Source organism: Pleurodeles waltl, chromosome 11 (genome assembly GCF_031143425.1).
Source record: "Pleurodeles waltl isolate 20211129_DDA chromosome 11, aPleWal1.hap1.20221129, whole genome shotgun sequence".
Lineage (NCBI taxonomy): Eukaryota > Metazoa > Chordata > Amphibia > Caudata > Salamandridae > Pleurodeles > Pleurodeles waltl.
Window position 1 is genome coordinate 796,111,586 of NC_090450.1, and position 27,712 is coordinate 796,139,297.

The 27,712-nt window shown below is 41.5% G+C and overlaps 1 protein-coding gene across 4 annotated transcripts in view; it reads left to right on the forward strand.

Annotated features, from left to right (window-relative positions):
- Positions 1-328: 328 nt before the first annotated feature.
- The window catches only part of TBX5 (T-box transcription factor 5), a 399,833-nt gene continuing 372,449 nt past the window's right edge, over positions 329-27,712 (forward strand). Inside the window, exons 1-4 of one of the 4 annotated variants that reach the window (XM_069214522.1) lie at positions 8,936-8,953; positions 9,253-9,416; positions 14,719-14,893; positions 16,063-16,157. In XM_069214522.1, coding sequence (XP_069070623.1) covers positions 14,747-14,893; positions 16,063-16,157 — 242 coding nt within the window. In that variant the 5' untranslated portion in view covers positions 8,936-8,953; positions 9,253-9,416; positions 14,719-14,746. Of the gene's footprint in view, positions 475-3,742; positions 3,765-8,935; positions 8,954-9,252; positions 9,417-11,824; positions 12,576-14,718; positions 14,894-16,062; positions 16,158-27,712 lie in introns of those variants that run through there. The other 3 variants (XM_069214523.1, XM_069214524.1, XM_069214521.1) reach the window with 3 other exon arrangements.

Genomic DNA, 27,712 nt, shown 5'->3' on the forward strand with positions numbered 1-27,712 from the left:
GAATTCACCATCACAGACAGATATACCAGAGCTAGAATTAATTTAAGGAAGATGCACAAGCACTATAGCTGCATTTGTGTGCCGAGTGCATAGATTTCAAACTGCAATTATCATTACTAAAGTTCTTTAGTTTTTTGGTTGCACGGGTTGGAGAGTTGTCGGTGGCGTCTGGGGGAGGGTCAGCGCTGCCGTAATTATGTGACTCTTTTCTGAAAGGGATGGAATAATGAATTAATAACGAGACACTCGGCGCCAACACAGGGGCTCCAACGATGAACAAGCTCTTTAATCCTCAGGATGTTTTAGGAAACCCAGGAAAGACATGGGCAAGAACCACAGAAAGTCATAAAGTCTACCGGCTGATAGCCGCAGCTCGGCGCTCGGAGCACTTATCAATCGGTCTGAATTTCCTGCTCTGCTCGTAAACCAGATTTTGTACGTGATTTACTGCTAGTGCAGCAACCTGCACTCAAGGTAACATGTGTTGCAGTTTGTAGAAAGGATCTATCCATCTAGAACCAGGCTTATTTAATATGGAGAATGGCATTGTTTACTTAGGGCATGTGCCTTTTCCAATGTCCAAGGGTCTGTGTTTTGAGTCCCTTTCTGGCACCAGTTAATATATTCCTGGGACAAGAGGACTTTAAACAAGAAAGTATGTTTCATAGTTTGCAGCTATGATAATGTGGTGTGCTCTGTCAACAACAGTGAATATCCACCTAAGCAGCAAGTCGCGTTTTTTTTATGGGTAGGTGAGAGGGAACAGACGCTGTGTGATTGTATAAGTAGTGCATTCCCGTGTCTCTACCTTTTTAAGTGCGTGTATGGGCGACGCTGTACACGGGGTGGGGTGAAAAGATGTGTGTGTTTATTTATGCTGTCTGTGCTTTTGTTTCCTTTTTTAGAGATACGCATCCACATAGCAGGTTAACTCTTGTGTGTTTGTTTTGTTGGTGAGAATGTGTTTGTTTTGTCTATGAACATTTTATTTCTCTCCTTACAGCTTTATAAACACGCACGCCTATTCCAACAGGTATGTGTACTGAAAGTGATAAAACTCAACGTGTGTGTGTGTGTGTGAAGGAGGGCGCACGACGAAATACTGCAGCGTGTGTACTACCGCCGTTTAGCGCATGTAAACATGCATTTTTTTGTCACTATCGGTGTTGGAGACACGTGCACGCTTATGGCGCGTTTGATGTCTTGGACAAGCCAATCTGAGGATACAAAAGCATATTACTCTATTTATTTAGGGCAAATGCACTGTTTTATTTGGTCGTTTTTCTGCCTATGACGTTCGAAAAGCCTGCATTCTGAACCGACTCTCTCGTATTGGGCTCATCAGGTCCCCGTTGTAAATTCTATGTCCACTGCTTCCTGGTGGGGTAAAATAGCAGTGAATATGCCGGTTGCTGTCCCGTGCACCTCTATACCAAAAACAAGAACAGTTAGAATATGAGCGCTTCCTACGCCGCTTGTCAGTGGTGGATTACCTTGTCGCTCAAGATTCCAAGTTGTTGACAAGCGAACAGGCTACACAAGGATTCTCTGGAGAATATGCTAATTACTAGATGTAGGAGATGTCAAGAGAAAGGGGGAAAGGGCTGGGAGCGTCTGAGATGTAATGTGTTTGTAAATTCCATTAGTTAATCTGTTGGAAAGTTGGTACCTCGAAAGTGTGTTCAGATTCCACCTGTTCATATGTCCAGTGCAAAACTGTTCGTAAATATATGCTGCTAAAGGCAACGAAACATTTTTTATATTCTACCGCAAAACAGTTCCTCTGTGTGCACCTCGCACATAAAGCAGACAGAAGCAGAAGAGTGTGCTTGCAATGCTAGTATGAAGAGCTTTTGCAGAGAAAGGTCTGAGCTGAGTTCTACAATATTCCCACACATGCATAGGTCGAGGTTCTTCAGACTCTCGAACAATCACTTCGTTCGGGGAGGGGTTGGACGATGACCGAGGCATTTGGGGCCGTTGATGCAGTACAATGCTTGCTGCTATTGTGACAAATAGTTGTGATAGTTTTGACCACTGCATGGGTTTTACCTGCAGAAAAATACATCACTACTAATAAACGCTGCAGAATGCCGTGGGTACAACATCCATTCTCACTCGAGTTTACACTAGGAGTACCGCACAGCACCACTGCGATACTGAGCTAACAGACCATGAGCTTCGCCCACCCACTATACAATCTAACGGCAGTGATAATGCATACGGGGTGGCAGAGATAAAGTGCATTTGAGTGCAAAGATAATAGACAGCGGGGAAATGCGTGTGTGCATAGGAGTAAGGAGAGACTAGAGATGGACAGAGGATTGTGGGTTTGTACCTCAATGGAGAAAAACAAGATGAATGGAGAAAAGAGAGAGAGTGTTGGGAAGGGAATAGAAAAAGTAAGCTATAAAGAGATCGAAAATATACATGGAAGTATAGGTGCAGCAAAGGAGAGAGCGAGAGAATGTCCAGACACTCCCGATATGGGTAAAGTCAACACTATGGAGGACACCGCTGGTTCGGGAGGCACAAAATGGCGGACCATCTAGCAGGTGATTCCCCCACCTTGGGCCTGACCCGCCATCTTATACCGCCTGGAGCTTGCGCCAAGGGAAGGTCTCGGGGCCAGTTGTCGATAGGCCTGGTCAGAGGACCACGCAGGCAAAGGGCGCAGTCAGGCAAGCATCAGACTCTTTGCTTCAGCCCTCCTTGCCGCAAAGACCATTGCCTCCGTTCACTCCGAGGCCCGCGGCTTAGCAGCCACTGCATGGCGGGAATCTTACGTTACTCACGCATCCCTGTGGGTAGACTCGGTCTGGTGTACGTTTTTCACCTTATGTTATGTCAGGTTCCTTCTGCCATATGTATAATGCTGTAGGGAGCGCCAGTTGTCTCTAGCTCTCCTTTTCTGTTTTAGATAGATCCAATGGTATTGCATTATGTTAATTTATTATGGTATGCCTTCCTCATATTGGGGTGGTGTGATTTTATGTTCGGCGGGGATACCTCAGGTCCCCTTGCCATCTCACAAGAAGTTAGTTACAGAGCAGTGCTTAATTTGCGCTTGTGGGTTCCGGTGCGGAGCACCTGCACTTATTTTGAAAGCCGGCACTTATTTTTATGCCTCAAGCATTTACTGTGAGCAAAAAATACGCACGGGATAGAGGGAGAAAGAGAAAAAGTGTAAAAATGGGAGAAAGCAGAAAGCTGCAAGAGTGAGCTGAAGGGGCAGGGAGTGTCTTTAAATGAATTGAAGAGGCCCGAGATGGCTTCAGGATTATGCTGCCTCAGTATTCCGTGTTCGCATATTTAATTGCAGCAGACGAGTGTTTAAGAGGAGGGCTTGGGCACCTGCACGTTTTTTATTTATAAATTAAGCACTGTTATATATGTCACTAATGTCTCCTGTACCTCAAATGGGGTACTTTCCGCAATCGTTAAAGATTCTGCAATTTTGCGGAGGTTGGGTTGGTCGCCTACGCAGTTGTCACTTCTGTACAGCGGCTTTTGGGTGTATTGCGGATGCTGTCAGCGCCGGGGGGCTATGACATGGCCAGGTTGCCCAGAATATCTCTCCGGCGGATGTGAGGGCTGCCCAGGTAGAGCTGCCCTGTGGCTAGTAGGCGTCGTGCACGACTATAGAGAGCAAGGATTCGCATAAGAGCCGTTGTCCTACTCATGCCATGAGTAGGGCCCCCAGAGGTATCGGGGACGAAGTTGAAGGGCAAACCATGAGTTCCCAGAATGTTTTTGATGCACAGGTAAGTATTTGGGTTGTAGGCGACTGATGTCTAACTGGTTATATATATTGCAGGGAAAAAGCTGTGTTACAACTTGTATTTAAGGGTGATACCCAGTGATGGTGTGAATTTGTATTTATGTTTACTTAATAAATACTGCCTCAGATTTGTATACCTCTAACCAAACGGCAAAGCCTGGTCTCCGGCTGTCACTGGGAACGGTGAGGTAAGGCATGAACGTCAATTCACAAAAATGCCAGTGGAAGCAGAGGTGACATCACACGCCATTTAACCATTACTTTATCTTTTTTTAACCTACTTCAGGTACCAGAGAGGGTAATTTCTGCAAACTGTAATGCATTTTTTAATACACTAATTGTGAAAAATAACATAGTATTCACTATTTGTGTAAAAAAGAAATGGCAAATAAGAGGAACGCATTTGTGTGTGTCTGGGACTGATTTTGCAACCTCTGAAGCCAAGGGTCGCAAAGGCAGGGCCAGTGGTCGCAAGGGGCAAGCCATGGGTCGCAGCGACCCTTGGCGACCCCTAAATGACGTCCATGGGGTAAAGGGTGATGATTAGAGGAGACTAACGGCATGCCCCCTCCATAAAGGGGGTGCAGCAGAGAAAGGCAGCAAGAGGGACCATGGTGTGTAACCGGACATGTAATTGAATCCACTAGGCCTGGCAACATTGATATTACAACTGTGAAGTCTTGCAAAATTCGACTATTTTTGCCTTTCTTGAATTTTGTAAAATTTTGGGAGATTTCATGGTTTGAAAATTTTACATAATTTCCTGGTTTGTGGGCCTTTACTTTGAGTAGGAAACGTCTTCCAAGGAATAGTGACATCACTCCTATGACATTTTCTCTTGCTTAGTGATAGTCTCACATGAATTTTCAGAACACTATTTTTTTATTTAAAGAAACTCTTCAAGTGTACAGAAATTATTTATTTAAGAAATTAATGTTATAATCGCCAAACTTGCAAAATATAGCTGGACGAAACTGTCTGGCAAATTTGAGGAGAAACAACTGCATCAACAAATTCTGTTTTGGTGCACGCCCCCAGGTCAACAACTGACTGAGATGGTGGTCGTGGGCAACAATCAATCCTGGGCGTCCTGCTTCAGAACCATTCATCCCTCTTCCTGCTGGCCGGCTCACATAACCCTCAAACAGCCATCTAGGAGCGGGCACTCCCCAATCTTTGACCTGTCCCCGCAACATAGACCGTAAGGAATGCAACCAGAGAGCCCAGGGACATATCACGTTCTCTCTGACACGAGAAAGAGGCTAGCAACCTTGTCCCCACACTGGGAATGTTATGCAAGTGTATCCTCTTATATAGGAATACTTTTACAAAGTTCAAGATTCCAGAAAGTATAGTAGATCTCTAATACACCTCTACAAACCTAGTCCCCCTCTTACGATTAAAATAAACGTACACTAAAACAATTCTAGCCAGTCATATGGTAAAAGGCCGGGACCAGCTAGCTAAATTAGCCGTACGTGCGCGAAACGTAGTAATGCGAAGCAGGACTTCTGGATATGGGTTGGGTGAAAAACCAAAGACGGGGAACAGACTATGCGGATGGGCCGATACCCCAGCACCCGACCTCAGACCCGGGAATTGCCGCATCCTCCATTTCACTTCCGCTTATTAAACCTGTTCTAGACTTAATGTTTCAACTGATCATCTGCAGGCAGATGTGACCACTTCTCCTACCACCTGAACGCGATAGTCCCAAGTGGCTTTTGTTCGGTACAGTGTCCACCCATGGCCTAATGTAAAGGGAGAACTCCCTAGGTCTCGAGGCTGTTTTCTAGAATGAGAGAGGCTATAAGAGGACAAAAAGAACAAAAGAGGATAAATGAAAAGGAGTAACAAGGGGGGGTGAAAAGAGTCAAAGACAGAGTGACAGAGAGAATCCGAGTGACAGAGAGGCGAAGAAGGCCAGGACAGAATCAAAAAGAAGGGAATGAAGGATACATACATAAGGCCAAGAAAAAGTTGATACCGAATAGATTTCACTAAAATTAAATTGTTAAAGAAAAAAAAAACGACTAGTTTGTAAGAATAGCTGAGTATGTACTATCCACATGGCTTAGGTCATCGAGCATTACCCGATTCTATTCCTTATTTGCTCTCTCTCCTGAGTTCTGGATCCTTATTTCTTGACCTTTTTATCATGTATAAGGAAACAAGCGGCTGCCCCAACCACTTGTAAACACTGACTCCCTCACCTTAAACTTATCATCAGCATCCAGTATGTAAATGGCGTCACTATAACTGTTCTGTTGCTTTCGAAATCTTAGGGCAAACTATTTACTGAACTGTTTCAACTCTGAAGGTAAAACTGGGGTTCTCTCCATTTCCAATGTTCTCTGTAATGCAACTCCTGTTCTGTCACTGGCCCATGGTATCTCCTGCAAAGCTACGAGTTCTCGAGTGTAATAACATCTTGAACCTTGAGTGTGTAGGTATTCGAAATCTTTTTATTTAGCTTTGATACTCACAGGCAACAGTCAAAAGGTAATACTAAAAATAACTTCGTTACACTCTACTGATATGTTTGGTATTTAACATTTTCGATTTTTTATATAAATATGGGAACTGGAAAAATAAAGACTTCATCGGCGTGGGGAAAAGTATTGACAAATGCACGGAAGAAAAAGCTGAATTTTCCGGGCGCTACTTCAAAGAAACTTTTTTTCTCCCGCTTCCACGTCCTGTCCATGCAATATCCATGCGTGATTCTACCCATGACTTCATGTTCTGCAGTACAGACGGCCGTTCTAAGTTTTGTATTTCTCATGTCTGCATACATCGGTATGTATACACCTATCTAGAGGAATGCTTAAGTTTGAAAATCTGTTTGTGTGCAATTTGGAACTCCCACTTGCACATATATGCCTGTTTATTGGTGTGCCATGAAAAGTGCAGGTCTAGAGATACATGCGTTAATGTCTGCGAATGTATGGTGTGCGTGTTTGTGTATTTTTATCAACACGACTACCAATAATAACTTTAAGGTAAGTAACCATGGTGTAAATACTATCTTTTCACCCTTCAGTTTGTGAAATTACAAAATCCGCAACGAAACCTGCTTTGTGAACACGAGGTAGAGTGTTTGTCTTTGCTTGTGTGTGAGAGAGAATTAGAGTGTGTGTGTGTATATATATGTGTGTGTGAGAGAGTGTATGGGGAAGGCAACATTCAGTCGCTGCTCTTGTGTTTAAATATTTTTTCCAATAGACTTGACTTTTTATTTTGTAGTTATGTACACAAAACCACGAACATTATACGTGTAAGAATGATGGCACACCGTCGCACACTGATCTAAGCCAAGACAGAGGACAGGTCGTAAAATGACCTTGGCGTGCAGGCTTGTTTCTCATCACTTAGAATTAAAAATAGCTCATGTAGCAGGAGGAGTGGGGTATAAAAAGCCCGCAGAGCCAGGAGGTGATAGGAATGGCTGCATGCCTTACTTGTAAAATATACAATTCATCCACCCTTTACCCACAACGTGCGCATGAGTGTGTGTATGTCTAGTGAATTTCTAATCAATCCCCCTTGGTTAAGACAAAGTATCACATAATCGGCTTACTAGCACCACGCGCGTGTGCCACTAAGGGTATACACATAGACAGACATATAAATAAGTAGCCAACCTCCAGGAACACGTCATATAGAGTCCAACTAATACTGGGTAGAGAAACAGCGCTTGAAATACAATGTGCGGACTTCCGTTTATCTCTCGAAAAATGTCACAGATTTTCAATAAAATGAATTTCAGACCGACTATAGGTGAACATGGCCGACACATGAAAAAAATGGGGGGCTGCAGTGAATTTACTTCAAGCCTGCTCTCTTGGTAGTTTCGGCCTAATACCTCTCAAAACACAACCAATTTGGCTTGTCGGTTTATTTTAGGGGACCATCCATTGAATAATGTCACAATACCTATTAATTCGCCCAGTTGACATCATCAAGTAAAGCAATATCCAGGAATCCATGTTGCTGATGGTTGTTACAGATGTAGGGCTGGGTAAGGATAAATGCTGTGCTTTTTCTCCACCCAGGATAGCCTCTTTAGCATACCCGCTCCTACACTTCTCACGTGTTCCCTCAATGTTCACGGTGTCAAACTAAGTTGGTAAGTGCTGAATACTCGACTACATCCCTAAACCTGAAAGTACAATTTTGTCCGCTCAAGACAAAGGAAGTAGAGAAAAAGGCACTCCAATATTTAGTAGTGTTCCGAGCCAGTACACTGTGTCTTAAACACATTACATCTGTGTAAACGTGATTTGAAATCATTATGAAACGTAAAATGTTTGCCCGAACTTTGTTAAACAGAGAACATATAGTATTTTGCGTTAAAGATTTCAACTTACCTCGAAAAGGTCCGCCGAACTGAAGTTTCACCTGTAGAGATGTCAAGAAGATGTCAGCTGTGTCTTCACAAGCAAGTCCTGCTTTCACTCGCCTGTTTGAGGAGACAATTACAAATGTCTTCGTCAACAGAAAATCTCATGCAAAAGGGAATTTGCAACAGCCTGTATGTTCCTCTTTCACCACAGACAAAGCAGCTCATTGACTTAAAGATTTTAGGACTAGGTCGGCGGTGCCCCTTGTTTTTGCGGAAGCTTCCAGGAAGATTTGAGATGGAGTTTATTTGAGTAACTACTTTCTCACCATGGCAAATAGTTGGTTACTAGCTCTGAATGTGCAACTACCCAGGCTATCACTTGCTATATATAGGCCTGACTGCCTTCCATTAAGAGGTGTTCGGACATTCATTTGACAAGTTTTCCTACTAATAATAAAACCGGTCAAGTGGGGTGCCAAGACACTGTGAAGTGCAGCAACACACGGTCAGCACATACTCAATCTTTATTGTTACTTCAATAAAATCGCAAAACAAAGATTGTGTTTGTTTTTATTAATTCCACCTTTCAGATACAGATTGCATAGCAAGCTTCTTGAAGCGTGAGTCAGCGAGCGCACATGATCATATGTGTATGTATGCCTGTGGTGTGCGCAAGTGCACGTACTGTGTGCTGTGTGGTGGGTGTATGGTGTGGTGCAATGGCAGCGCGCGAGATGTGTGGTGTGGGTTACCATGGGGCTTGGCAGGGTGCGCAGAGTGTTGTGGTGCCTTTCTGGAAGAGACGTGTGCGTTCGAGTGGTCTCGCTGTAAGTCTCCCGCGTGTGGTGAAGGTGACTCTAAGCATATGATATAGTTGTGAATGTGGTGATGTGTGGGTGTGTGCGTGTTCGCGTGTGTTTCTGTGTGTGTTTAGTTTTGAGGTCAGAGGCTAATCATTGTTGAGTTTTAAAGAGAACACACGTTAGAATTCCTTTGCTATTCCATCTGGGAGGCAGCCAGGCATGTCAGAGGGGCCAGTTGCGTGTCTGGTGACGTTGCTGTGTCCTATAGGTGCAGTGACTGCGTGATAAGAAATACCCCTTGAGCTTTCTTCCTTACTTTATAGGAGTATGGTTGGTCATAAACGGTAATATTCAATTTGATCAAGACCACAAACCTTCTAGTTGCCGCGATATTACAAGGGATCCTGATTGGGCAGATCGCATCCTCGGGTCCCTTTTCTACTACGTTGGGAAGTTTCGGAAAAGAACGGCGGGGACCTGTACAGAGGTTAGTGTCCTTCTTTACAGTCACCTTAGGCCCGTTACGACGTATTTGTTAGACGTTGTGAACACAGGCTACGCGCTTCGCTTCTTTTTGAGGGGCTGCAAAGAACATCTTTGTACACGGCGAAGCTAAGTCCCAGCCGGCACCTCTAGCGGGAAATCACGTATTGTTGTTAGCAAGATTTCAGCTTCAGCATTCACTGTGTCAGGGGTAATGACCACAGAGGCGGAAGGGCAAGTCGATTCACCTCACTGATTAGTCGTCGTATTTCAAAATGCATGCTATTCTTCAAAACACGACCCCAGGCTGCTACATTGAACAGGTGGCTAGTAAGGATAAAGGGTAGTTTCTGCTTTAACTGTTCTTAAATATAGTATAAGTATTAATTTATTTCCATTGGACTAAAGAAGAAACTTAAGGTGGTGCCATCTAATGTTGATCTGATGGGCAAGACGCTGTCTATTGCTTGAATTAAAAACTCAGAACCTTAATTGGGAAGAGCAAGAAATCTGGTGTCTTCACCAGAATGACCGTGTGATCCTAAGCAACTTGTTTTACTGTTTCTGTCTTATTTTCCTTGGAGCACAAAATAAAGGATTGTAAATATGGCAATCGCGGTATTCAGAAACACATAACGCAAATGTACAAACAACCAGTAACCAGAATGATGTCATATCTTTTAACTATTCTTAGCATTTCAAGTTAATTTTGTACACCTGCATATATGGATAACGTAAATTATATTCCAAAACCAAAGGTGGGGCTCTGCGGGCATTTACAAACCACGTGGCCAACAGTATACCACCGTGATGACATTTCCATCGTTTTTGCACCTAGGATTATGTTGTCTGATGCATACATGTAATGAATATTACTCCTGAATAAAAGGTTGTAAGCAAGTAGATGTAAGCACATAAATATTTGAATGTCATAAATATAAATCCGTTTACATTCATCCATGCGAGCACACGGTCTTTTTGCACATACGTGAGCGCACATTGCCGGCAACGCTGTCTAGTTTTCTGCACATATCAGCTCACCCGCCAAGATAAAAAATAAAAAAAACTCTCAGCTCCTTGACTTTTGCAATATCTTAATGTGCACCCTGTGTCATTTATATGTGGAATACTCGACCCCAACCGCTCAGGGTTCTTTAAGTACTTTCCAGGAGTTACGCTCACTTCATATTGCCAGAGGATCGCATTAAATGCACCGCGCTCAAGGTTGAGGTAGACTCGTAGATCACATGGGTGGAACTTTGAAACTGAGAGTCGTGGTGCCAGACAGGTGGGCTCAGACGTCCTTGTCACCCCTGCGCTGTCCCCGTGCCGGGCTCAGAATGAGGCACACGTACACCTGGCGCTATGGAGTGTGGCACTGGAAGAATATAATCACGCAGAGCGTGTGTTCAAGGCAAACTTTCCTCAGATTCCGTTTTATGTGCGCGTAATGCTGACGTGCCAAAATTCACACGATCTGTGCCTCTATTTCGCGCTGCTCGCTTCTTCCATGGGTCCGGAATATGCAAGCAGCGAAGAGGACGGCAATACGCACTGGTTTGTGTGTGTGAGGGGGAGGGAGGTAGCGATGACCCAAACCATGACATTTATTCCAACCTTATCAAAACGTGTCCCTGTCTGTTTCTCTTCAGTGCATACAAAGAGGAGGCCGGGCTGACAGGGTGTTCATTCTGCACTGACCTATTCAACTTTAGCTTCAAAATCAGACACTAATCGAGAAAAAAAAGGAGAGCAAGTAAGAATGGAGGCACAGAGAGAAGAAGTCGAGATAAAAGTATTCTCGGCGCTCTCTGACAGCTTGATTATTTGAATACGAGAATGGCCCCGAGTTAATATATACATTCTACCTTCGAGTTAAATCGTTAGAGCATTCTTGCGGTCAGGGGGGCCGACTGCCTGGATCTTTGATCTTTTTTTCAGTAATAAATATCACCGGGTCCATCTTCGCTTCCATTGTCGATCCCTCGCCATTTTTAACACATCTGGCAGAACTGTGTTTAAATTTTTTAAAAAAGGTAAAGTAGAAGAGTTGTTTCACTTCTCTCTGTGATCCCATGCCCATTCTTTTGTTGCCTGAGGTTCTGTTATTATCATGCATTTTACGGTTATTGTGCTTATTCCGAACACAACAGAGAACCAACTGCGTTTGCGCTTGTGCTGTTATCTTAGACGAGAAAAAGGTTAGAAAGAAACTGCCCAGTGGAGGAAACTGGAACGGAAAAGAATAGATCAAGAATACGAAACAAAGAAACGAGAAGAAATGATTGCGAGAAAGTTTTGCAATCACTTCTACAAGAGATAAAATGAAGGAGAGGCGAGGGGTGGGTTAAGGAAAAGGAAGGCGAAGCGAAAAGAGAAGCGGCAGGAGGGGGCAGAGGCAGAAGGCCAAGAGAGGGGAAGGTGGGGGAGTGTGTGTGTCTGCAGAGCTGCATCAAAGCTGGTTGGCCAGACTGAGCTCTTCCAGATCAGCGCTCCCCCTACGTCACTCCAGTGGACTCAGCTTCTCCTGCCGGAGAGCGCCTGGGCTTCAAGGCTGCAGCTCGGGCTCTCTCTCCTCCGTCTGCCCCCACGGAGACAGAAGCCGGAGCTCCTGGAAGAGAGACTGCAGAGAGCCGAGGACACCCGGGGAGAAACGGAAAGGTTGCCAACCTTCACACTGCGCTTCTACCGGGCTCGGATCGATTGCCCTCCCTGACGTGCAGTTGTGCTCGACTCTCCCCCTCCTGCGAGAAGCGGAACCTCCCACTGCCGCCGATAAGGTTTTTGTCCGTTATCGTTTTAGGATTCTGATTGCAACTCTGACAGATGGAGCATGATTTCCAGTAAGGCCAGATACAGGCGCTTGAAGATGAGGCGCTGAGGGCCGACGGAGAGGTGCTGCTGCTTTGGTCTTTTGCGCCAGCCCCGTTCTCGAGACAAGGGGATCTGAGCGAAGCAACGCCAGACTTTCAAAGAGCACTTTCAATTTCTGAGCGAAAAAAACACAAAACAGCCAGCGTTGCTTCGATGGGCTTCAGCCAACAAGATAAGGGCCGCCAGAGCCGGCTGCCACCGTGCTGCTGAAGGGTCTCCATTCTCCCCTACGGAGGAAGTCCCGGGGCCTGCGGGTTCTCGCCAGGCGGATCTGCACCATACTCAGCAGGTACTACTGCAGCCTTGTTTCTTCCGACAGTAGTAGGGCTGTGCTGAGGCCCCCACACACTATGCCTGCGCATCAGAAGCGCCGTTTCAGACAGAAAGACACTTGAACTCCACCTAGAGGGTTCAGCGCTGGGTGCCCGTCCTTGCCAGATGTCTGCCCTGAAGGAGAGCCAGGCTTGCTTCTCTCTGCCTCCATTTCTCCTTTGATAAAAACAGGAGTGTATACTTGTACCCGGTGTGCTTCCGGCTCTAGCAAGATCGGAAATCTAAATATTAATGTCCATTCACTTAAAAGATGGTGTTGGGAGCCACCGATGCACACACACACCAAAGGGACTAGTGGCGAAGGCCCACGGTGCTCATTGCACTACACACAATAATACCACAAGAATGTGCACCTTAACTACCAAGGGAGTTCACGAATGCAACAGGAGAGGATTCTCGCAACATCATTAATACTTACTTGTAGCTTGTGTGGATTTAGACATGAGATTCAGCTTTTTTCGAATACAACTTAAGACCTAATACAAAATGTTTTCTCTGTTTTGCACACACAGTGAGCAGTTTGTTTATAGCATCTCTTCTCTCTCACCTGTATGTGTTTGGTTGAAATGGAGGAAGAGAAACTCCCTGACCCGCAAAATAAAATGTGAATGTTTACAGTAAATAGTTCTGATGTGATCTTTTATTACATCAAAATGAGAAGTAGATAAACGTCTCCGAAATGTGTAACCGCTGCATTTTATTTACGGGCACACTGGGCTTTGAGTTTGCGATGCTGGGTTATGTGTTACTCGTGACAAAACTCTGATTGACTATTTTTGAGGTGCCGTTTTTGTTGTAAAATGTCACCACAGCCGAGTGTATTCATGCACATCTGTACATTGGCACAGTCTCGGAATTAACATTGCAATCCTCATTTTTACAGATGGATATTTATTATCTTCCTTTAAATATGTTAAGGAGGCTTGCAGATTAGCTTTCTCATGTTCTCCCTGCTGCAGGCGAATTGCACACACAGGCTCAAACAATGTTCTTGCAACTTGTTAATCATGTAGGTTACACTTTGAAATCTTTTAGCATAATGTTTGGGTACTAAAACTATACGTAAACAATTACAAGACTGAGCACGTAGAATGTAAAAGAAGTTCAGGTGACATAAAACAAACAGCAGATAATTGCCAGAACGGGATCTTAACTTCCCTTAAAATATATAGAAAAATTGTCTTATTTAGTCTTTCACTTAGCTCAGGCAAAAGTGTCGGTTTTAACACCGGGGGGGTTAAGAAGGCCTGACGGTAGTCCAATTCAGCATACTTAAAGTTTGTAAACATTTTTAACTATTTAAAAAAACTCTATGTTAGAAGATTCACCGGAGACTAAAATAAGGTACTGAATTAGAACAATGAAATGTGTGCATCTTTAAATATGTATAAACAAGACAGAAATATTGACACATGTGACAATTAGATGTAGTTGGAATTGGGGAACAAGTATATAAATATACATACATTTCTCAACACATATTTATCTCTACACACGTAGAATTGCGTGTAAGTATCATTTAGAGAACTCTGCTGTCTCTTTCGGAATTGTTTCAACAAGTTCTAGACTGACAGTCATTATTTCTATCGGTAATCTAGACAATACGCAACATTGAGATATCTAACAAAAGATTAAGCATACACACATTCATTAGTTAATTTACGGCAAACACATTGCTACAAACACATACTCACATACACACACACACACACATACACACAACTTGCTACTTAGGCCCACTAGTGCAAAAAGTATATTTTCACTAATGTAGTAAAAACGTACACGCCATCCTGGAGGTAATAAAATGTAACAGTCTGGCGTTTCAATAAACAATACAGTATAATAACTCTATCCAACTTCTTGACGATATTTACTCCTATCTGACAGTAATGTGCCGCCGGTGGACAGTGTAGGGGTCAGGCTCTTGTAACAGTTCAGGGGCGCCTTGAGATTGCTTGGCTGCAAGTTATGTCAGCCATGGTCCGGGGTATTCTCCTCACTGAGCATTTAACAGATTCTTTTATCACAGGGTCTGCTGTTAAAACCATCCTGGTCGGCTTCTCTTACTGTTTTCGTGTGTATTCTCTCTGTCTGAGCAGTGAAGACCGAGTGGGGGGAGCCGGCGCCATGACGGACTCGGACGAGGGCTTTGGGATGCCGGACACCCCAGTGGACCCAGAGTCCAAGGAGCTGCAGTCTGACTCCAAGCCGGACAGCCAGCTCGGCGCGGGAAGCAAGCCCCCCTCCTCTCCCCAGGCCGCCTTCACCCAGCAGGTAAGATAAGCGGACGGCCCGGGACAGGTCCCTCTTGCTTCCTCTCTGCCCCCTTCTGAACGCTTGATTTCTTACTAACTTCATGTTCACCTACAAAGGGTCGGTTTCCATTGACAGATGAAGGTCAATCATGGTAAAATGATACATCCAGACAGCGATTTGGCTCTGGAATAATAGGTAGGGTGAAAAAATCTAAATAGTATTATATATATATATATATATTTATATATATATATATATATATATATATATATATATATATATTGCGTTTTCTTACAGCTAGATGTTTGTAATGACTATTTTCAGTAACTCTTCACCGTATCTTTGTTTTTTGCTTTTATTAAGACAATTTGTGAGAAGTCGAAGTTTAAATAGTCAAACGGTGGCACACGGAGAGGAACCGACTATACATGGTAGTCGCTGAATATATTTGAGTCCGTGCACATGGTTCTCTTTTATTTAAGGCAATTATTTAGGGCTTAATTGGAGACCTTTGAATTTAACTAACGAATCGAGAAATTATCATTGCGTTGTGTTGCTTGACACAGTCTCCTGCAATTCACTACAACAACTATGCACTGTAAGTCCGTGTACTCTACCTAATGTTTTCATTGACAACACCAAGCAAAACAAATAATGAAATAACTGAACAACAGTTGTAGTTGACAAATTACCCTGGTACTTAACTAACAGCCTGTTTTTAAAGGTTGTTGTGAATAGGGGTTGGAAGCTACTATCCAAAGTAGACAGTTGAGGGCTAGCCTGTATAGGGTTAAATATGCGAGAAATCCATATGATTTGCTTTACTTCGCTTATGATTGTTTATTTTTTTTTCTGTCTCACCTTAATCCGATCGATGACTACAACAATGATTGTCCCACGAGCCACTGCCTATCGTTATTTTATTATTGTGCAAAAAGCTCCTAATCTAAATCTCTGGAGCTGAGGGAGTGGAATGGCCTAGCCGTAATAAAGCCAAAAGTGTATTAATTGAAACAAAGAATGCACGGGCAGAAAACAATTGTAGGACCCAATCCTAGCACCACAGACGACAGTCATGCCATGCTACACACGTGTAAGCATGTGCGAGACAGAAAGCGAGAGCTCGACTGCAGTTTTCGCACTCTCATGCATGTCTACAGCAACCTAAATTGTTCCTTTGTTTACAGGGCATGGAAGGAATTAAGGTGTTTTTACATGAGCGAGAACTGTGGCTAAAATTCCATGACGTGGGGACAGAGATGATCATCACAAAGGCTGGAAGGTAAACAATATTTGTACATACATGTTTAAGATTGAATAATGTAATCCCCGCCAATAGACAGAAAATGTACTTGTAGGATATATATTGTCCTCAAAGTACTGCTACCAATGCCAATGAATTGAATTACACTGTTTACATTTTCTTTGCCTTTCTTGCATTACTTTTGCTTAAAACAATGAGCAATGGCGAGGCTCAGTGGATGTATGCATTTCTGTGACTACGAATACTTAATAAATATTTATTAACCAAGGTTTTTGGATAATTTGCCACATAATTCATAGACTTGACGAAAACTGTTGTTTTTACTCTCAAATGTATGGAAAAAATAATGTGAGAGATTTTTCTGCATAGTTTACACTTTTTGCCATATACTGTAGATAACCTGGATTGCTATTCCACATAATCCAATAACCCAAGTAGCCTTGACAATGGTAAAGATCCACAGGGGTTTGGGGCCTATCATTGAGATAACGAAATAAATATTTCACAAGGAATTATAACATATTTTCCATATTCACAGTTGCTTGAGACATCTGGGTTTTTATACAACTGTATACAAACATATGTGTGTGTGTTTGTGTGTGTGTGTGTATATATATATATATATATATTTATATGTTTGTGATCAAGGCCGCGTATTCGGCTGCAACGCTTCAGTTTCGAATCACATCTGTGTTTATTGGTTACCTGCGTGAGCGTGTATCATTGACACTAAATATATATATATATATATATATATATATGACTAACTAAGAAAAATAATGCATGGGCCATTTGTTGAGCTTCTCTTGAATCTTTTAAATGTACTATAAAGTTACTCAAAAGGATTGAAGGTCTGGAGACTGTTCATATGCAGCAATATGTGTGTCTGCTCCTGGGCCCGCTTTCCGATGAACTGTGCAATGAGTGGGGACAGTAGAAATATTTATAAATACACACACATACTACACCTTTGTGTTACCACATATATTTAGAAATGGGAAGAAAGAGTATCTGCTCCCCAATGACAGCATGATTGCAATAGTGAGATGCATTTTAAATCACGGGGAATAAAGGTGTATAAAAGAATAGTCTGTGAATTGACAGTGATTGGACAACTTGCACTTAGCTAAGTAGTTAAACTAACCGCGATGTTGCAATTTCTGCTGCACTTTCACACACTCTCACCTAGCAGCAAAGCAAGTTTTTTGTAGCATAAATGTATATTACAAAAAAATATATAAACACATTCAAATATGGAATTTGAGATTTTTTTTTTTAATTATTGGTCACTATTAACTGATCCTTATAAGATCCCACTTACCCCACTTTGGTCTGGGGTGCAGATTAAACCACTTTACCCCTTACGACTGTCATGGCAGCTGCAAAATATATTTTTTTATGGCTTGCCAGTGAGAGTGCTTGGGTTCATGGTACTGTCTATCAATCCACAAATTCGGAATAGACGACAGGAAAAAAAAGTTCTCATCTGATCAGATTGTTTTATTTTTTAAATGTGTTCCACTGATGGTCTGAGAACCATGTGTGCCCACCAATACATTTTTGTAATGCTTATTTTCTGAAAACCACTTTCTCCAAATCAGGCGAATTCACTTTCTTGAGTAAAGCAAAGTTTCTTGAGTCATGCAAAGTTTGGTTCAATTCCATTCTCTGTTTTTCGTGTGGCGGAGAGAAACGATTTCTATGGGAATATGAAAGGGGAAAGTCACTTTTCTGACACCCCTTATTCTCATCCACCTGCCCCCACCCCCCAACAGATCTGCATGAATGTTTAAAAACCTATCATAGCAATGTTTTGTGTGGATTTGTTGAATGGTGTCAAAGTTATAAAGAAAACAAAAGGAGATATCTAAATGGAAACTCTCACCAAAAGTACATGGTTGTAGTCACTAACAGTAATTATCTATCTATTAATCTATCTATCTGTCTATCTATCTATCTATGTATGTATTGCTGTTATGTGTACAATACATACACAAAGTAAGATGTATCACATAAGGATTATTACATTTACTTCTACAAAAGATGTTTTGTTGCTTTTAAGTGATGGATGGTAGGTGATGATGGAGTAACATTGTTTGGACTCCATTGTGATATCTGTTCAATTTCTGTGCATTGCCCTTTTTCACTTTCAATAAATTCATGATTTTAAAGTCCTCCTATGGAATCTATTATATTAACTGTGAACAAGACCTTGTTATTGAAACACATTTTCACTGCATAGATTAAGAATGGTAAATAAAACATATCTTCCTCTGAAGATTGCCACTAGGAGTGCGTTTTCTGCCAAGAGTTACCACTGTGGTGCAAAGCAGTCTCTCTCTCTCTCTCTCTCTCTATAAATATATATATATGTATATATATATATATATATATATATATACACGTGTGTGCCACATAATAGGTCGGTAGCTGCTTTAAGGATCAAACCTACGTATACTACAAATTGTAACTATTTGAGTATTGGAGTCAGCATGGCTTGGGCTTATTTCACAGTTTGCTTGGCCCAATAGTCATAGGATGAGCTAGACACTCAAGTCAATATGCATCCTAACTACCTGGAACAGGCCCAGCTGCTTGTTGTGCAATTTGATTTGCAAATTAAAAAATGCACTCTTTTGTTGTTGTTAGTGATTATTTATACCTTTCCAATTCTGCTTTATGAATAGTTAAAATTAAGTTCATTTGCAAGAAATTGTTAGGTTTCAAATATATTAACTTCTGAAAAGTAGCACTTACTCTGCCAAATATTATCATGAAGTACTCCCCCCAAAGATGAGTGAACTACAATGACTTTGCATTACCTTGTCCTGGAATGATGTATACAATGTCAGGATGATGTGCCAATTTATAGTTTTCATATCTATTAGACAGACAGATGACACTTAGCAGGGCTTGGGGAAGAGGCTAAATGTGAGGTGGGGTGAGCATTATCAATTCCATTTTTCAATAACGAGCAGGGCTGGCAACGTCACTCCGAGTCTCAGGTCCAACAGTGAAAATTACACTGAAACAGATCCCTTTCAGGTCATGTGTTTATGTTTTAACTTGATTGGCAAAAACACTGAGCCATTTCTGAACAATGACTGTAAAAAACGGTAAAAACCCATCAATTTCACCTGTATTAATGAATCTTGTATTCCCTAAGATTGTTTGGTTTTTCCGGGATGTGGCGGTTCTGAAGTTTGTTTGCTGTGCAACATATTACTAGTATACTTTTGGGATTGTGAACTGAGTTGCCTCTAGGTGTCAGCATGAGGTTAGGTTGCGGGTAGGTATTTATCCCTGAGTTGTATTGAAAGTTCTGGAGCCAATCCAAAAGGCAGGTGAGTTTCAATGAGGGTCATAAAATATTCAGAATACGTGCTCATTCAATCCATGGTTGCTCATGGTCACAATGCTGATTATCATTGTGAGTCTATATCAAAGTGAGTGAGGAGGGTACACAACTGCTAAAATATTACCCAGACAAAAGAAAATGAAAATGCCGTGCTTACAGCTGAGTAGGTGTGTGTAAAGGAGATGGTTAAGTTTGTTAGAAAGTGCATGAAGGAGAAATTGAAAAAGGGACACTAAAGAGGAAAGGGAGGTGATGTGATATGCAGATGGAGGATTTCAGAAAGACATCGAGAGTTAAAATGGCATGAATATCTAACATAGGCAGCTGAGTTAGACATAGAGAGGCAGCAGAGGAAAGTGTTTCAAGGAAAGAACGGAAGTGTCTGAGACTCCACAAACCACTACTCCATTGACAGATCTAATTAATGTTTAACATTCTGGTGCTTTCAGAATTGAAACATTTTCGATACTACAGAATCGTTACTCGTTTATTATGTACAGTAAATGAGCATTGAAAGAGCCACTAGTTCTGGTTTGTTTTAGATGCATGTCTGTTGTTGTCTTATATGTCTGAATGCAGTGTCAGGCAGCTCTTAAAGAGGCACTACAATGCCTGCTAGGTGGTGCACTATGGCAAATGTAGAATTCTGGTTTATATGCTTTAAGCCACGGTCTGACATAGGCCACACCTATCGGGATTCCTGGCTAGCTTAGTAGACCACGTTCTTTTACAGACCCCCGTTGTTTTCATTCTACCTAAAGCCCTATTAAGGAGTAACACAGAATTGGGGCAATTGGAAATTACATTTTGATAGATTAAATTGATGCTGCCGAGCTCTCATGGATAAGTAAAACATTTAGGCCTGTGAGGTTTGAAAGTAGGACATGAATGAGAACAGATTACTTACAGGAGAATTTCTGTCGCATACTATGCTCTTAGGGTACCCTATGGTGCGCTCATGCTATAAGTGGCAATATACTAAATAGATATTCACACTCTTGCACTATGTCCTGCAGCCGCACAGCCCCAAATTGGCCTGTTCTCCGAGCTCGTTAATGATTTTACTTTTTTTCAATGTGACCTACAACAAGTTACACACGTGTCCTCCTATGCTATATCGCTTTTTTCAAAATGTTTACTGAAAGGTTATGAAGCACAGGCAAATGACCATTTAAAAATATTTTCCTCTTATGACTGCTTGTAAAGAAACATCACAAACATTCATTAGCAGTATTTATGACTTCATTAGTAGTATTTTGTTTGTGGAGCGCAAAGCAGTCATCAGAAACAAACACACAGTGCAAAGGGTTAAACGGCCACGGAAACAGCCTATTAAGTATAAGCATATTGAGCACGGTGTCTTGATTGCAATTGGAATATTACAGAATACTTGTGTGCATATCGTTCTCTCCAAATATCGGTTTATCTAGTTCCAACTAGAGAGGTCTGTCATGTCAATTAAATTTACATTTACCCTCCATAAACACATTTATAAACTTATACGGTTACAAGATGATTGATAATAAAAACTTCAGTATCATTCAAATATGTTTGTTATGCTCAAATTTGGCTAGCAATGTTCCTGTCATATTGGCTTTGATTAACTCTATATAATTGAGGTAAATGTAATTGAATAGAGTAGCATACCCGTTTGCCATCACTTACACTAAGAGACTGAAAGCTTCGTACTAATTTTACGGGATATCATCCAGTTATCAACATATAAGTTTCCTCCTAAGTGCTATTACAACTCATTAACTTTTCGTCAACTACACTCAGGGGTGGTAAGCGCGCGTTTAGAGAGCGCGTGCGTAAGATAGCGTGTGTGTGTTTACCTGTCTCACACGCTGGTACCTCAAGTGTCAGACAGGTCGTTTACCCAACTGGAAAAAAGAGCACCGATGTTTTATTTGATCGGAGACATCGACTTATCCACACAGCTACAATCCAATTGCTGTGACAATATATACTGGAGCTAGAACGATACTTGCTCCAAGCACTCGAAGGCAGGCGCATACGATTTTCCCGCTACAGACATTTGAAAGAGACGTTTTTGTGATTCCGATCTAAAAATGAATCGCCAGAGTCAAAATGGAAGAAATGAACATTTCCCGAAATTATAAAGCATAAACACAGAAACAGGAAGATTTTGCGAGAAACCTCTAGTTGGCCCTGCGCTTCGGAGGGCCAGGCGTAAGTCAGGAATTGGATGTGTACTGCTTGTATGCAATAGGGGAACGAAAGAAACACCAGAAGCATAGGGCCGGTTATTTTAAACAGAAACCGTCAGTGGCAGATACAACTCAGAAGTTGGGATTAATATTACAGCCTAGCTCGAATTGGTTCAAAAACGTTCTGAAATAGGAGTCGAAGGACGGAATATTATCGCAAGTCCTTTTAAGCTTGAAACTCTCCGCTCATCTCCATCTTCTAATTTACCGAGACTCGGATTTTAATACATTACGCATTTCTGGGGCTCAGGGTCTTTACATGAGCTCCATCATCTAACAGAGAAACAATAGTGCGAAGAAAGCCAGGGTTCAAATGCACACCAGGAGCACCATGACAGTTCCTTGAATATATATCTATCGTACAACAAAGGATAAGCCAGACAAAATAAGTAAGTACCCGCGCTTGTTAAAGTGTACTCTCTGTACAACCAGGTTACGGACCGAAGAAAAAAAACGGGATGCATGTTTGGTTCCACCTCCCAAACTAGAAACGTTTTACAGATATTGTGCACATCCTCCGCAACCATCGAGACTGCACAACCGATTGATTGTCCGGCCAAGTACATATGCCTGTCCACTTTGAAACAGGATGCGCGAGGAAAAGGTGATATTTATCTTAGCAAGATACATTTATGCGACCTTTCAAACCCCATGCACGTGTAATGTATGCGTCCCATACAATACACGCACATCTTGGGCTAGGGGAATTGGTAAAAGGCACAATTGTAAGTAGACACTGAACATATACCCACGAATATTTTTTATGTGATAGCCGCTGGTGTGTGTAGTCGAAAACCCAGAAAGCTGAACTTGCAGCAAAGTAAACCTGCACGTTTTTGCACAACATAAAAAAACAATGATTACTGTAATATCTATTTCTTAATGTATGTAGTTATGCATATCTGGGCAGCATCAAATCGCAGTGCATGCCTCCTTAGAAAAGCATCCGTAGAGAAGACAGAGAAGACGGTAGCCCTGTAAAAACAATTACTGCATAATATCTTCAGACAGAATCTCTAAACAGTGAGTAAGTTGTGCGGCACGTTCGTTTTTAGTAGTCGTGTTGAACCAGTGCAGTAACAAAGGCCCCCGCAGCCCCCGCAGTTTGTGTGTGTGTGTGGGGGGGGGGGGGGGGGGGGGGGCCCTCCTCAGCACAGCACCTGGCCTGAGTGAGTCCGGAGGGGAGGGTCCTCCATGTTCTTTTGGTGGGGGCGCTCTAGTTTCGTTATGCCACTGTGTTGAACGTATGTACTTTCGTGAAATCTTTTCAAATTTGTAAACTTTTATGACTTTTTTCAAATTTAGCCTCCCCAGAACTCGTTCCAGTATCACATATCTAGGATTAATAAAAAGCGGCAGCCAGGAGACACTTTCTTCACAAACCAGTGTCTTCCTCTATCTAAATGATTAATGGACTTGAGGTGTGAGGTAGTGACAAGTACATTATGTGAAATTTCAAATATTTTGCGAAATTCCATGAAAAACAAATTGGAATCTCAGCCTTGGGCAGTAGGCAATGAGCGTCATTATGGTATGTATGGAACATTTTCATGGTGGAGGCTTTCGGAGTGTTAGAGGGTGGAATGAGCATGCTCGGCTTCACCGTGCTGACTTAGCTCTTCTCAGTACTTTCAGGAAAGGTGTGTTTTCTTCTGGAGAACACTACAATGTGGAGTTTTTGTGAAGATAAACCTGAGTTGCAATTTAATTTCTTATGTGTGCAGATGTGGTAGAATGAAGTTCTTGCTTCCAAGGGCAGTATTAGAAGTTGATTAGGAGAGGATTGCATGCCTAAATATTTTGCCTAAAGTGATTAGTGGCACTGCCATGTATCAATTTAGGAGGAGCTAGTATAGCTTTGGTTAGGACTAATAGGAGCACAATGCCAATGTTCAAGTATGAGAGGTCCAGGGGACACTCCCTGTTGGATGCCTTCTTCTCAGGAGGTTAATCAGCTATAAAACTGATTTGACAATTTTGGCATCGAGCTTACACGTGTATTCTTCTGCCAATTGTAAAGCCAGAGATTTGGTAAATGCTGTGAGGTTTGGTGTTCTTTCCAGGAGGAGGAGAATTGCTCAGGCAAACTGTGATGGTTATGGTTTGCCAAGGAAAATGAGTTGGAATTGAGTCTTGATGAGGCTCTGTTTACAATAATTTTGCCCCCCTCATGAGGTTAGGGAGTGATGTTTTCAGTATACCTATGTTCTCCATGGAGGACATCCTGAGGTTTATGTCAGTGTGCCTCCATCAAATGATCTTGTAAATTTTTTTTTGCGATCCACGATATGGCCTTTTTTTTTTTTTGGAGTGTGGACTCAATGCTCAAATTAGTGAGGATTTAAACCATGACATTATGATCACTTACGTCAGTTCGAATGACAAGCATGCCAGTGAGGTCCAAAAAACAAATTGCAAGAGAAAAAAAAATCATGAAACAAAGACTCAACTTCTGATCTATTATGAGCTGTCTGGGCGGGTCAATCACTTTATGTTCTACCATTAATCAACACACATAGAAGTTCAATAACAGTGCTCAGTAGTTTTTCCCTCTCTTATCAGCGCGAGGATTAGCATTTTTATCACAAGGAATTCCAGAGGCAGCTAAAACGTCTTCTAAGAATTCACCTCACATTAGATTCAATTAAATTCAATTCAGTCTTTATTTGAAAGTCAGAGACAATCATAAAAGCATATATACAAGGTGCAATAAACTCAGTGGGTATATAAAAATCAACATCATATATTTCCAACAAAATACAGCTGATTTAAGAAAACATTCCACTCTATAACGCTCACCCTCACTTGGAAATAATTGCAACAAAAACAAGCATTTGCAATGCAATGGCTCTCGAGTTAGAGCTATTAGCGTTTCAAACTCCTAACCAGACTTTTCTTGCCACATAAATTGAAAATGAAAAGTAAAACAGTTTCACATAAGTGAGTCGAATCAAAGAGCCACAACATGAGCGTGAAGAGACACACAAGAGGAAAAAGAAGTTCGCTCGCAGTCAAACATATCTGCAAAAGTGCAATCAGCCATGTAACAGGGTGGATGTTCAAGGCTTAACCAAACCGCCCCAGGAAGAGACAAACGTAAAGCATTTACCAATGATAACAAAGGATTTTTGAAGGGCAAGCCCATGAACAAGCGATAGTGATAGGCGTGAGGTGGTTAAAAGCCCAAATAGATAACAACAGGTCAGAAAAGCAGCGCTTGCGCGCTGCTATGCTCGACCTATGAATGAATAATTGCAGCAAAAAAACAAAATCTAAGAACACCATAACAATTTGCAGAAATACATAAAATGTAGCATTGATTGGGCAAATAAAATCAACAATTCGAATTTTTCTGATAAAATAAAGCTGATTTAAGAAAACATCTGACTCAATGACATACATCCTCATTTGGTAATAACTGCAACAATAAAAACCGAAGAGCTACCCTATAGTGTTTCAATTCATATTCTATTAAAAGAGGTATCAAAAAACGAGATCTAAAATCACCATACATTTTGCAGAAAAACATAAATTGTAGCATTGATTGGGAAGAGATACCGTCACATGGACATATATAATCTTTCATATTCACAAATTGTCCCCAATGGGAATCATAAAAGATGGCTAACTATATTCACTCTAAACTTCAATAACAGTGTCCACTCCCATCTGCTACATACTAAATCCAGATAGGGCTAGAAGCCAACACTGGATTTTCACATTTCAAATTGACATATAAGTAGCTAAGTTCATAATTTCACCTTAATATTCATCAACAATCCAAAAAACAATGCTTAACCCACAAGTTATTCATTTTAAGTATTGTTATCCGATAGTCAATAAGAGAGGACCTTCCTTATTCCCCAAACATTTGCTTAAAATATGCAATCCAAGTTATTTTCAGACAGTACTTGCAGCTCATGCAATCTTTAACTGCTGCCTGGTTTAAAGTAGCCTCTGGGTTGAAATCCACAACAAAAGCGGCCTAGTTTAATATGATCCTCAGATATGACAAACTGAGTTCTTCTTGAGTAAAGTGAAGTTGAATAGGGAAGTGTTAGACGTTGCTGGTAAAAGCCTTACATTAGAATCGTTCACACTGAAACCACCAGTTGACATCAGTTCCATGTTTTTTTGTCTTTGTATAATAACCCCTCAATTTCGAACTTTATCTCTGATCAAAAGACATCATTAAAGGAGACTGGAGGGAAATATATGTTATGCACAGGTATTTTTCTAGAAAGATTGTGCTCGAGTGAACGAATAGTTAATTTGACACTTTTGTGTACCCCAGGTCAGTTAGTCTAACATTGTTTTATGACTATATAGCTTCCTTGGCTGCTTTGATTAGCTCATTTGACTTGAGCTGCATGTCATATGTTGACAAAATCTAGATTGGTGTTTCCAGCTCTGATATTCTGGGCAAAACACAGAGGCACTTTTCTGGATGTACAAGGATACTAGTAAAATGTATGAAAACCAGCTTTTTGAAACTGAATTCAGATAAAATGGAGATTAAGGGCCAGATGTACCAAAGTCTTTTACCCATTCTGTGTTCATGGGAAAAAGCTTTGGTACATATGGCCCCAAGTTCTTTGCCTCCAACTGTCCTAATTGGTGTTCAAAATGGTGGCCTAAGAGACTGCGACGATTAACGGATCCAACTACCTGTTCTAGAAATGTGGGTGTGTTATTGATTACAGTCGTTCTTTCACCCCTCAATCTACGTCTGTAGCGTCTAAATGTTTTGCTGTAGTATGGTCTATCCGCAAATTGCCTCCCTATCTTCCAGTGTCTATACTCAAAATGACCATTCAGGCCTTGATCACCTCAGGATCAAAGTATTCACAATTCTCTGGATCTGGGTCTTGCCACTTTTTCTTTGAACAGGTTGTTGCAGATAGTCCAAAATGCGACGGCTTTTGTAATTCTAAACCTGTGCCAGAGGGCATCTATTAGACATCTCCTGAACTGGTTTCCAATTCAGCAGAGAGACGCTTTCAATGCTTTCTCCCTGACTTAAAAAGCTAACAAGGGCATAAGCCCCATTAAGTTGTACATAAAAAGCTGCTCTTACAAACCAGGATATGTTTTAGGCTCCTCTGGCTCCATGCTTCTGCAGGCACTGAAGATTTCGAGAAGCCGGCAGTCACTCTTTTGCCTACTGCACTTCCAAGTTGTGGATTTCTCTTCGCCTTTCTCTTAGGTCTGAATTCAATGCACTGCTTTTAGAAAAAGTCTGAAAACGTGTTGTTTTCATTAGCCTTATCTTTTTGTGCTCACCTTCAGACTCCAAGTACCAGGACGTCCCTGTTTTTGAGGTAACACAGTACACTTTATAAATATTATTCATTCATTCATAACAAATGATTAGATTCTGAAGGTATGTGGGAATAGCAGCATTTCTTTTTAGTACTCAGCAATTTGCTGAGACGCTGGATGGAGACCACGGGCAATTGGGATAGTGCTTTAAAAAAAAAAGACTATAATAATTACGGTTGCCCCAAAGAGCTAAACCCCAAGTTTACTAAGGCATACAATTCATAGATTTATTTTCCCAGGTGATGGCCTTCTCCGTTATTTTTTTTTACACCTGTGCAATTCTAATTGCCTCAATATATTTTATTAGTAAAGAGCACTCTTTAAATTGCCAACATTTTTTGCAGTATTTAAAATGCCCAGCAGCTGGGCCCAGCTAGCGACTTGACTTTGTATATTTTTAATAATCTAAATTGTTTTTGGTTCATGTACTACTCTCACAGACACGGTCAACTTAATTGGCAAATTTAGTGGTGAAAAAAATACTCTACATTTTTGTTAATAGCCACAGAGCTAAGACCAGTGAATTTGCACACTCAATGTGTAGATCTTGAATACCATTTGGGGATGGGGCATTATCACTCCCCATCAAATCGACGTAATTTTGAGAAGTAAGAATAGCTTGGGTTTTTGATTTAGAAGTAAACATTACCCTAGGTACTTTC